Source organism: Chlorocebus sabaeus, chromosome 15, assembly GCF_047675955.1.
Source record: "Chlorocebus sabaeus isolate Y175 chromosome 15, mChlSab1.0.hap1, whole genome shotgun sequence".
Taxonomy (NCBI): Eukaryota; Metazoa; Chordata; class Mammalia; order Primates; family Cercopithecidae; genus Chlorocebus; species Chlorocebus sabaeus.
Window position 1 is genome coordinate 76,868,986 of NC_132918.1, and position 12,268 is coordinate 76,881,253.

Below are 12,268 nucleotides of genomic sequence, written 5' to 3' on the forward strand. Positions count from 1 at the left end.
CCTTGTGACTTCCCCTCTTTATTTGTAAGAGCCCTGGTTTACAAATAGGTTGATATTCCTAATGTTTATGTCAGGAAATAATACAGTATTTATTGAATACACCTACCAGCTCATAAAGTTCTATTTATTATAAGGGCATATTTGTAAATATATGTATAGATATAAGCTATATCTATGTATATATAACCTTTATTATGGAAAATTTCAAACATACAGCAAAGTAGAACTAATACTGTAATGAACCTCCATGAATATATCACTCAGCTTCAACAGTTTTCAATCTGTGGTTCATCTATAACTCTCTCCTTTCAGTTATTTAAATATTATTAAAAATAATGTAAGTAGGACATGCCAAAATTGAAGACTACCTTTGTACATACAGGTGTTTGAGTTTAATGAAGAAGGGAATAGAAGACGAAAATTAAAGTAAATGTTGATACTAGTATGCTAAAAAGGGGTAATTAGCTAAGCAAGTATTAACTGAACCTCATGAGTGAACTGCCAGTAAGTATGAGAAAACTCCAGGATACAAAAATTACTAAGAAAAGGTAGTTCATTGTGAGGTGAACTTCCATAGAGGTTCCAACATGTTTTAAGAGCAGAAATTAAGGTAGACTGGGAGGAGGAGGAGGAGGAGGAAACGTTAGAAAAGACTTCTTAAAAAATGATTAGGAACTTCAGGTCTGAGATGATGGTATGAAGAAGTGAGAATAAAGTACTTGGCTATGGCATGTTTCTATGTAGACAGAGCCAAGGGCTGAGGAAAAGATCATGCTAAAATATCTCAAAAAGCAGGTGTGATAAATACATTCAGTTTTTATTCTAAAAATGGAATGGAAAAGAGTAGTTATAGGATCAATATGATCAATCCAAGTGCCCTTTTTTTTTTTTTTTTGAATGATAAAAACAGCTTTTATTCAGGAACTAATGCAGAAGACACCTAAGTATGGAACTGGGCTCAATTCTGAATACAACGACAATGGAAGATTTATGGTCAAGGAGCAGGGATAGGGTCAGTGGGTAGAAAACACGGATGTAAGGAAAAGAGGATGTAAGGAAAGGAGTACGGGGATTCTGGCTAAACTAGCTTTACAGGGATTCTTGCTGAAGGCAGGCCAGGGTGACCAGATACCACCTGGGGGATTCTGGGGATAAGGAATTTGATCATATTGAGGTGATCAGAAATGGAGGGTGGGGAATCTTTCTGAACTGACTTAACAGCATTCTTGCATTCTGGGCAGTCCAGGCCCAACACGTACAGACACTGAAGCCCAGGGTTGAAGCCTAGTTGAGAAGAGGGTTTAGAGGTACCTAATATTTGGTCAAGAGGAGAGTATTTGTCAACTAGGAAGAAAATAATTACATAGGTATTGCTATATCTTCTGACATGAACAGGCAGCTCTAATCCTGTGTAGACTGCACTGTCCAGAGATAATCACACTATAGGTTTTATTAAGTGGTGGATTTTAAGGGTAGTCTTACGAGGGAAAAAGGGAGAAAAAGTGTTACAGAAAAGCCTCATGCATTTTTTTTTTTTTAAAGGAAGTGTAGAAAAGAGAAGCAAATAAGCCAGTTATGTCTTCAATGCTTTGAGGAAGCACTAGGTATCTAAGTATTTTCAATATCACTAAGGGCTTTATTTTATTCTAGGAAAATGAATTATAGTGCCTATTACATTCACAACCCTTGCACAATTCTCATGCCCATCATCATCTACTCACAGCACATGCAAAGAAGCCAGAACAGCCATATTTTATATCATATGACCCTGCCCTTTTGGCTACAGGTATTGGATTATGAGCATGGAATCTCATGGCAGCCAACACATAGATTGTCTGTTACCTATGACATATGACTTTGTATGAAATTATTTGAGCCAATCATATTCTTACTCATATTTACATGAACTGAGGAAAAGAAAATCAGGCAGCTAAAGCTGGAGGAAACAGAGAAGTCCTTGAGATAGATTTGGAGCCATGTATTAGGCTCATATGCCTTATATTTGCTTTGGATTGAATTGTTAATGTTCCAACTGAGGTATCCTGGGAATTTGCAGGAATGAAAATAATCAGACTATGCTTTGTTTAGTAACAACTCAATCTGTAACATAAATTCATGGTGTGTTACAAATTTAGATTAGGTGAGGAATGCAAGCAGTTATTTTATGTAGTTACTCAACCTTGAACCAGAATTTTCTCTTAGGCCCCAAACAAACTTCTGTATCATTTAATTGTAGAATTTAACAGTAAGGACAACTTTTTAAAAAAACATTTACTCTTTGACACTTATCTCTGTAAGTCAAATGTTTTTTGCAATTTTGTGAACCAAAACAAAATACAGAAGTAGATTCATGACATGGTTGGCATCATTGCAACTATGATCTCTAACATCAAGTTTAAGATTTTTGTGTTCATTGAAACAATGTAATTGTTCTTACTATTGACTAAATGTTGTAAGTTTGAACTTATATTTATATTTTTAAAAATATTCTTGGCCTGGTGCAATGGCTCACGCCTGTAATCCCAACACTTTGAGAAGCTGAAGCTAGAGGGTTGCCTGAGCCCAAGAGTTGGAGACCAGCCTGGGCAACAAAGCAAGACCTCATCTCTACAAAGCATAAAACATTAGCTAGGTGTGATGGCACACACCTGTAATCCTAGCTACTTGGGAGGCTCTGGTCAGAGATCATTTGAGCCTTGGAGGCTGAAGCTGCAGCCGTGATCGCACCACTGCACTGCAGAAGCATGGGCAACAGAAACAAAATTCTCATATATCCTTTGAGTTTGTGAAGTACCAGATGCTGTGCTTGGTGTTGGAGACACAGTGGTGTCTTCTTAGCAGTATTTATCTATTTGAATAGATATTAATCAAGGAAACTAATGTGAAATTTTATATATGTCAAGATAGAAAAGTGACAGAATTTGTTAGAAATCTGTTGAAGTTTGCAGGATGAGTTAACTGGGGTAGGGAGGGAGACATCAGTGATCCAGGCAGAGGAGATTAGCAATCTTAACGATCCTGTGACAGGAAGGAATGAGGTGAGCCTGGAGGACTGAAAGATGGAAAGAAGAGAGGTAATATGGTGTGAGGTGAGATTAGAGTTATGTATAAGGTAGACTGTGGTTTTGACCGTTATGTTAAGAAGTGGAGGTTTCTCTGCTTTAATTTTAAAGCAATGAAGTCTTTGAATAATTCAGAGAGTTGCAATATGATCACATTTACATTTTGAAAAGAACTTCCTCCTTGTGGCGGAGTGCACAGATTGGGGAACTAGAAGGTGGGCAGAATGGATGTAAAGAGACCAGTTAGAGGCTATTTCAGTAGTCTAGTTAAAAGATGATAGCTTGGATTACAGTGCTAGTAGCAGAATAAGAAAATAGTGTACAGATTTCAGAGATATTTAGGAAGTTAAGTGACAGCCTTGTTTTGATTTCTGTATAGGATGTGAGAGAGAAGGAACTTTCAAAAATGACACCTAAGTTTCTTCAGCTCAGGTGGTGGTAAGAGAACACTGAAAGCAGATATAGTGTATATATTTGTTTTGGGATTGGATGGTAGGTGTCTGATCGTGAGTTTAGTTGAATGTGGAGTCTGAGATGCCTTTGTGACATTCAAGAAAAACGTACCACATGGGTAGTTACATAACACTGGTTTGGACATGAGAAGAAAGATCTAGGTAGGGAGATAATATTAGTGAATTGTGGGCGTACTGGTAATAATTGAAGACTTGGGTGTGAATGACATCTTTTGGGCAGCGATTTCAGAGTGAATTAATAAGAGGATCTTAGGTAGAGGAGGCTACCTATGCAGAAAACAAAGAAGATTAGAGAGGTGGGGGTAAAAAATCAAGAGACTGTTGTAGTCATTAAAGCCAAAGGAAGAATGATTTGATAAAGAAGAATGATTTGATAAAGAGGCCAAGAATTATATAAAATGGAAAGTGAAAAATACTTGTCAGGAAAACTTTATGAGGTTGGATTCTCATGGTTCCTGGTTTTTAAAACGTGTTATTAATAGTCCCTTGAAGTCAGTTTTTTTAAATGAAAAATTAAGTTGAAAATTTAAAACCTTGGTATTCTTGCTAAAACACTAGGCCTCTTCCATTAAAATATTTTCAGAAGTTTCAGTGGGGTGTTACTTTTTCTGGTGTATACTCAACTTTGTATGGTGAATCTCTTCCTTACATAGTTTAACTGTTATTTATGAGCTTATCTGGGTAGAGCTATTTTTAGTTTTGCTTCTGTTGCTAATCCAGGTGTTTGGGTCTTGTTTTCAATGTTAATTTCTTGTCTTGGGGATTCTTTGTAAATTTAGACCCTTAATGCATAGCACAACGTTTAATTTAGCTTTTTTTTATTGGAGCCTTTAAAGCCTTTAGATGGAGAAGAACTTTGTCACTTTCATGGTGGTGGTTAGATTGTTTTCCATCTTTCACTAGGCAGCCTTTCTGTAATCCTGGCTTTGTAAATACAGTCACTACTTTGTTTCTGGCATTTGAAGATATCCCTTTTTAAATTCTGATCTGGTAAATACTTCTTGGAGGAGGAAGGGAGCAGGGTAGCCTTTCTAGCATTAGCTTAGTTTTACATGTTATTGGCACACACAGTTATTACTTAAAATTCTGATTTTAAAATTCCCCTCAGAAATTTGGATATATTACTCTATTGCCTTATAGCAATCCAGTGGTTCCACTGAGAAATAAAGTATTAATCTGATTTTGTCATTCCTTTGTAGAAAACCTCTCTCTCTGAATGAATGATTTTAAGTTGTACTGTAGTGTTTTGAAATGTATTGGGATGTGTATGCTCTGTGGAGCATAGTCTTTTTTTTTTTTCCAATCAGTGTAAGAACTAGACTACTTAAATTTTTTTCATTCTTTTTATCTCGTTCTAATTCGCTCTTCATTTTTGTCCTTTACGCTATTTAGCCTATCTTTTATTTTATCTTGGCAATTATAATTTTGCCATTCAAAATCTTAAATGGATCCTTTAAATGGATCTGTTTCATTACAGTAACTATAGCCTTTAAGTGCTTCAGAGATGCTATATAGTTTACTTATAGCTACACTGGTACTATCATAGGTACTGTTGTTAATCCCTGTTTTCACATGAAGAAACTAGAATGCAGAGAACATAAGTAACTTGCCCAACCAAGGTCACATAGCTAGTCAGTGTGGAACTAACATTCAAACCCATGCAGTATGATGCTAGAACCTGACCTCTCAACCTCTTGGTTATGCTTCCTTTCAGGTCTGAAAGTTTAATATTAATAACTCTTTCAGAGTTAATATAACTCTGGGTTATATTAACCCTCTGACTATATTAATTCTTCTCTTTCTACAGTATTAATTTTTCTGTTTGTTGATTTTAATATTTAGCTGTCATGGTGCTTGCTTTTCTCTAATGTTTGATTTTTGTTTTGGATGTGTTGCATATTTTAGTATTGGAAAAGACTGTAAAAATGCTACAAAGCTTGCATCTAGTGATTGTTGGAGTTGAGAGCATAACTTGCTGCTGGAAAGGATGTATCAAACTGATCTGGGGTATAAGGATTTCCTTTTCGTCTTGTATCCAGCATTGTTCTGCTTCTTGACTCACTTGTCTACATGTAGTACTTCTACCTCAGGCAGACACCTCTGATGCCCACTTCCCTACTTTGCAGTAGCAGGGGAAGGGGATTGACCTGACTGAGTATACGTAATGGCATTACCCTGAGGATTGCTCCAGGCTTTTCTCCTGCTCATCACAGCTGCTTTATATTAAACATGGAATATCCCTGGAATTGCCCTCTGTGGTTTGTGGTTTTCTTCTGCTTTCATTTTGGGCTCTGGTTTCTTAAATTTCATTTTCTCTCATTTGTCTCTTTCAGAAATTATAATTTCTGTTTCTATAAGGCCATATTCTTGTTTTATAGTGCTGTTATGGTTTATTCTCTTTATATTTTTAGTGCTATTATAGTTTAAAGCCAACGTTTTTAGGGTTGCAGGATTTTGGGCAGTTATGGTGAGTGTACTGTTTCTTCCATTTTGATGTTATCTTCTGTCAACAGTTCTTAATCTTTTGAGATTTATGAACTTCTTTATAGCCCTCTACCACCTGGACCCCAACCAATGGCTAAATGTTACTGGGAGTATTACTAGTTTTGTAGGTGTGGGTTTGAGGTTGGGGGTGTTTTTATTTATATTAGAGGTATAAGCATGTGCTTTTGATATCTTCAGATTATGTTATTCAAGTTTGATAAAAACGCTCTGTAAGATATATTTATGTAGCCACAGAGTTTGATATAAAGAAGGAGCTGTTTCTATTAAGCAGTTTTATAACATTTCTTGTTATCTCTTTTCTCTAGGTTTAACTATAGATCAACACATCATCTTGCATCTCATGGGTTCTATGAATTTTTAAATTGGTTTGATGAAAGAGCATGGTATCCACTAGGAAGAATAGTAGGTGGTACTGTAAGTATATTAGCAGTTCTTTATGTTAATTATAACATTTATTGTTATTTGAGTAAATCATTAATTGCCAAGGTGGTAGGGATTCTTGGAAAGCTTTGTATAGTTAACAAATTTTTCTGTGGCTTATTATCCAATATTCAGCTTACTTAGGCTCTTAACACCTCCTCCCCTTAATACCCAACCTGTTTTTGGGTTATCTCACACTAGCCACTCTCTTTGACAAGTGGTGGAGGCTGGGTGGGGATCCGCTATCACAGTGCATCTGAATGAAGTTCAGGTTATTTGTGTATCTGCTCTTATAGCAATTTGGTTGAAAAAGGAATTTGGAAGGAGATAAAAACATAGAATAATCATGATAATTATATATCTAGAATAATCGGATAATTAGAATTTTTCAGGCCCTGAATGTCTCCAAATTATTCCAGGTAATTGACTAAAGATTATAGTTCATGTAGACTTCTGATATCCAGAAAGATGACATAAAAGCGAATATATTTTTAGGATTTGGGGCATAAGGAGAATTTTGAAGGTGAAAGACAAGGCAACATTGTCTTGTATTGGAGAAATATGTGTTTGATTTTTTTAAATCAATTTTGCCAGGCTTTTTCATTTTATTAGGGTTTTTCTTAACCCAAAGAAACTTCTGACTCTGTTGATTACTTCTAGTATATGTTTGTTTTGCATTTTTAAAATTTTAATTCATTTTCTTCTACTTTTGTGAGTTTATTTTCATGTTGTTTTTCTGACTTCTTGAGATGGTTTACTCAGTAATTTTCAACTTTTCTTCATTATTAAGAGATGCATTTTAAGCCTAGAAACTACACACTAACCACTGTACTAGCCGCAGTTCCTAAGTTCTGATGTGTAGTATTTTCATTATTTCAATTAAAATGTATCTTAATTTTCATTGTAATTTCCCTGACTCATGGATTATTTAGAATTGTATTTAATTTCAAACATAAGGGGATTACCCAGTTATGTTTTTTGCTTTGTACTTTAAATATGTTGTGGTCAGAGAACACCTTCTATGTAATTTCAATCCTTTAAAATTATTGAGACTTGACTTGTGGCTTAGGATATATCCAGATTTTTATAAATGTTCCCTTTGTGTTTAGAAAGAACATGTTTTCCATGATAGTAAGGTGTTGTGTTTCTAGTCTGGGTCATCTTCTTATCCTTGAGGTAAATAGAGAGAAAGGCATAAAGAGATGAAGGTACAATAGTAGTTACCATGTTCTGTAGTGGAATTGGAAAAGTATTAAATGGGTAGTACATATGGCAGATAGCTCTTACCTGCAGTTCTTGTGGTGCTAATCTTATCATATACCTAAATTGTATTACATTTGATAACTATAGTTTTTCTTGTGTGGTTTATACCTTTATCTTAAATTAATCCTCAGTGGAAGCCTATTTTCTCTGAGAGTCCTGAGGTCCTGAGATTTGGGATAATCCCTGTAATAATCTTTCTCATTTGCCTTTGCTGGAGAATTTTAGGGGTTTCACTGGTTTTAGGACAGTTTTACTTAGTTTGAGGTGTCTTATACTTACTTAAGGTTATTATAAATGTAGAGCCCACATTCACACATTTGAATGAGTTCCATATTCTCCTTTAGGACTTTGTTTCTGCTCTGAGCATTGGAAGGCAAGCAGAGTTCCTTGATGGATGAATAGAATTTGTCTAGTTTCATAAGCTGGTCCTGACTTTTTTCTGGTAATTAGGTCTTCACTTTGATCCCTGTGTTGGGTGAAACCCCCCTGTTTTCATTCCTTAAGACCTGTATCAGGCCTGGTAATGTTTGGCTTTTTTCTTGTCTCCTATGAGCTCCCATGACATCAGCACGTACTTTGAATTTCCTTTTCATTTTTGGCATCTGGAGAATTCCCTATCTTGAGCTTGATTATGCTTTTTTTGTTGTTGGGATTTTATTTATTGGTTTATTTTTGGTTCTTTCATTTAGTAGTACTTCCATGAATCTTGGCTGTTTTGTGTGTGTCAGTTCAGTCTACCGTATTATATGGATATATTGACTTACCTTGAAAAGTATTTTAAATTCACTTCCTTCTTTTCCCCCTCATATTGCTGACAGAATCACACACTGGTACCTAGTATTGAATCTGAAGAGGAACAAAATTTTTATGTGTTGAGAATGTGGATGAATTATCATACTTTTTTCTTCTCCTCCCCCTTTCTCCTTCCATGCATGCAGTAGGTATTGAACATCCACTTTGTGCCAGTTATTTTTCTGGATGCTAGAGAAAAATTTCCTGCTCTTCTGGAGCTTACATTCTTGTGAGCATAGGCAGTTAAGAAATAGAAAGTAAATAAGTAAAATAAGTAGTCCGTCAAATGATTGTAAGTGTTATGGAGAAAAAGCAAGAGAGTTAAAGACGGGAGTGTGGGGGAGAGAGGTTGCAGTTACAAATTGTAGAGCAGGGAAAGGAAATTTATAACCTTTGTAGTTTCTGTTGTGGAGTAAAAAAAGAGTCTTTTAGGACTTACCTAAGGAAGCAGATGTAAATGCATGTTTTAGTCACCGAATAGTAACTCAGGAAGAATGTCCTGTTTACTGTTCTTGAATCCTTTTAATGTTTAATGTTTCTCTTTTAGAATGAGGGGTGGGTATAACTGTTAACTGGCCTCTTCTAGTTTATTATTTCGCTTGTATCCCTAAGTATTTATGTGGTATAAAAAAATTTAATTTTTCAGGACTCCCAAAACATTATCTCTGAATTCACCAACTGACTGTTCCCTCTTTTCCTAGCTACAGTTGCTTACTTTCCAAATCTAAGGCTTGAAAGGAAAGGACTTTTTTTATAAATATGACTTAAATATGATTTAAATTACTTAAATAGTAATTTTTCTTTTTCTTTTCTCATTTTCTTATGTACACACAAGTATGGGCAAAATTGGAGTATGTTAGAACCCCAAATTCAAGGATAAGCTACACTAAGACCCTGTTTTGATTTAAAAAAAAAAAAAAAAAAAAAAAAAGTTGGATCAGTAAGAAAGTTACCTGCAGTTAACATTGTTAAACATTTCCAATTTTAATCATTCCATTGTTAAGCATTTTCAATTTTAATCATTCTTGTTTCATATTCTCTCTGATCTTTTTATGTATTTCCTCCATATATGAGCTAGTTCTTTGTATGCAACACAGAATGGTGTGGGTTTTTTTTTGTAGTTTATAAAGAAGGCAAATTGTTTTGAGATGTTGCTTTCAAACTTACGGTAAACCAAGTGTAATAATAAAGAAGAGTACATATATTAATATTTTTGTGTCTCATTTTATATGTAATTAAGTTTTCCATTTTTTTCTTCCTAGGTTTACCCAGGGTTGATGATAACAGCTGGCCTTATTCATTGGATTTTAAATACATTGAACATAACAGTTCACATAAGAGATGTATGTGTGTTCCTTGCCCCAACTTTTAGCGGCCTTACATCTATATCTACTTTCTTGCTTACCAGAGAACTTTGGAACCAAGGAGCAGGACTTTTAGCTGCTTGTTTTATTGCTATTGTACCAGGCTACATATCTCGGTCAGTAGCTGGATCCTTTGATAATGAAGGCATTGCTATTTTTGCACTTCAGTTCACATACTACTTGTGGGTAAGTAACATTTAATGTTTTGCTACCATTAATACTCGTGACCTTTCTCGTGAAACACTTTAGGCTGTACACAAATTTGTCTTTTACAAATTATAGAGTTGCGTACAGAGATCTGTATTACTGTTCATAATTTAATAATGGATAACATTTTAAAATATGTCAGGCGTCTTTCAAGTTATGTGTAACTAGATTAATATATAGATAAATCATAGTTTTTCACAAAAGTCCTGTTATGGCTGATTTACCAGTGATGATAATATCCTTTTTAAGTAAGTCAGAACTCCAAAAGAAGGGCTATCATAAAACAATCTGTTGATATTTTTGTTTCTTTGTTTTGGGGAGATAGGTAAGAAATAGTTACCCAGGAAAGTTGAAGCATTTTTTGATGGGTTAGAATTTTAAATTGTTTCTGAAACCAGCATTATTTATTTTTCTGCTACCAGACTATTTAAACTTAATTATTTTTTCCCCTACGTATGAAATATGATGCTACTTAATCTTGGGTTCAATTTAGAGCTTGCATTTATTTATGTATTTATTATTTTAGCTTTAGCTTATAATTTTCCAGTGACAGAAATTACCAAAATTTGTGTGTGTCAATATGTTTTTGTATATTTTATTAAGTATATTTTTAGGTAGCTAGGTGAATGACAGCATAAATTTTCTCTTTAATAATTATTTTACATTGTTCAAAACTACTTGGCTAATGAGTATTTTTGCTCTAGCATGGAATTCCAGAGGAGAATGTTTCTATGTGATCTGTATCGATAGTGTCTTAATCTTGAGTTTAAAAGAGAAGAAAAATACCCATAGAAGTGAAGATGATACCAAGCAGTAGGATGTTGCCAGTGCTGCTGTACTTTTCAAAAAGTGTTTTTAAAAACTCTGTTTATTGTGTGCAGCTGAGGAAAAAAAAACAAAAAAAACTTAAAATCTAGAATCTCTGTTGAATGCCTTTTAATAAACTATATAATATTTTAAATTATAAAAATAATACATGCATATGTGCCTTGATCCTGATAATATAGTGCTTAGTAAAAAAATAAGTTGTGATAAAATATGTGCAGTATGAGAAATCCTTGATGTAAGTTTTTAAGCAGTACAAACCATACTATGTTTGTTAATAGCAGTTTATAATGAAAGTATAGACGGGCGGATCACGAGGTCAGGAGATCGAGACCATCCTGGCTAACACGGTGAAACCCCGTCTCTACTAAAAATACAAAAAACTAGCCGGGCGAGGTGGCGGGCGCCTGTAGTCCCAGCTACTCCGGAGGCTGAGGCAGGAGAATGGCGTAAACCTGGGAGGCGGAGCTTGCAGTGAGCTGAGATCCGGCCACTGCAGTCCAGCCCGGGCTACAGAGCAAGACTCCGTCTCAAAAAAAAAAAAAAAAAAAAAAAATGTGATAGATAAGTTGCATGTACACCAGCTTTGTGATAATGGGTTTTCCTAAGGGTGAGTGGGTGGTACTGAGGTGGCCAGTATTAAGGGAGCTTCAACTATGTGAGCTAAAAAAATTTTAAATCAAATATTCTGAAGCAAATGTGTTATTTTTGAATTTGAAAGTCTGAATAGCTAGGTTTGTAACTATTTTAATATTCTCTACACTTGTGTATTTTTCAAATACTTTATAATAAATTAAAAAAATAAAATATTCTATGTTGTGGACATTTAGACAACAGAAAAATATAAGGAAAAAAATCACCCAGAGTTAACTACCATTTGCATTTTTGAATTTTGAGCACATTACATTCATAAATAAGTCCCAGTTGGTCATGGTATATAATCTTTTTCATACTCTGCTGAATTTAGTTTGCTAGTATTTTCCTAAGGATTTATCCATCAGTGTTCATAAGGTGATACTGGTTTTGGATCAGGGTAGTGCTGGCATCATAGAATGAGTTAGGAAGTGATCCCTTCTCTTCAGTTTTTGGAAAAGATTGAGGATTAGTGTTGGTTCAGTTCTTTAAATGTTTTAGTAGAATTCACCAGTGAAGCCATCAGGACCAGGACTTCTCTTTGTTGGGAGAATTCTGATTGCTGATTCAGTTTCCTTGCAAGTTGTAAGTGTCTGCAGATTCTCTATTTCTTCATGATTTAGTCTTGGTAGGTTTTTGTGTTTCTATTAATAGGAATGTGTTGATGTAAGCTATTCAATTCGTTGGCATACAAGACTTGATAATACTCCCTTAGAACCCTTCT

The 12,268-nt window shown here is 34.8% G+C and overlaps 1 protein-coding gene across 1 annotated transcript in view; it reads left to right on the forward strand.

Annotated features, from left to right (window-relative positions):
• Positions 1 to 12,268, forward strand: part of STT3B (STT3 oligosaccharyltransferase complex catalytic subunit B) — a 104,996-nt gene that overhangs the window by 36,268 nt on the left and 56,460 nt on the right. The window contains exons 2-3 of the mRNA XM_008009357.3: positions 6,346 to 6,454; positions 9,778 to 10,065. Of these exons, the coding sequence (XP_008007548.1) occupies positions 6,346 to 6,454; positions 9,778 to 10,065 (397 nt within the window). The remainder of the gene's footprint in view (positions 1 to 6,345; positions 6,455 to 9,777; positions 10,066 to 12,268) is intronic.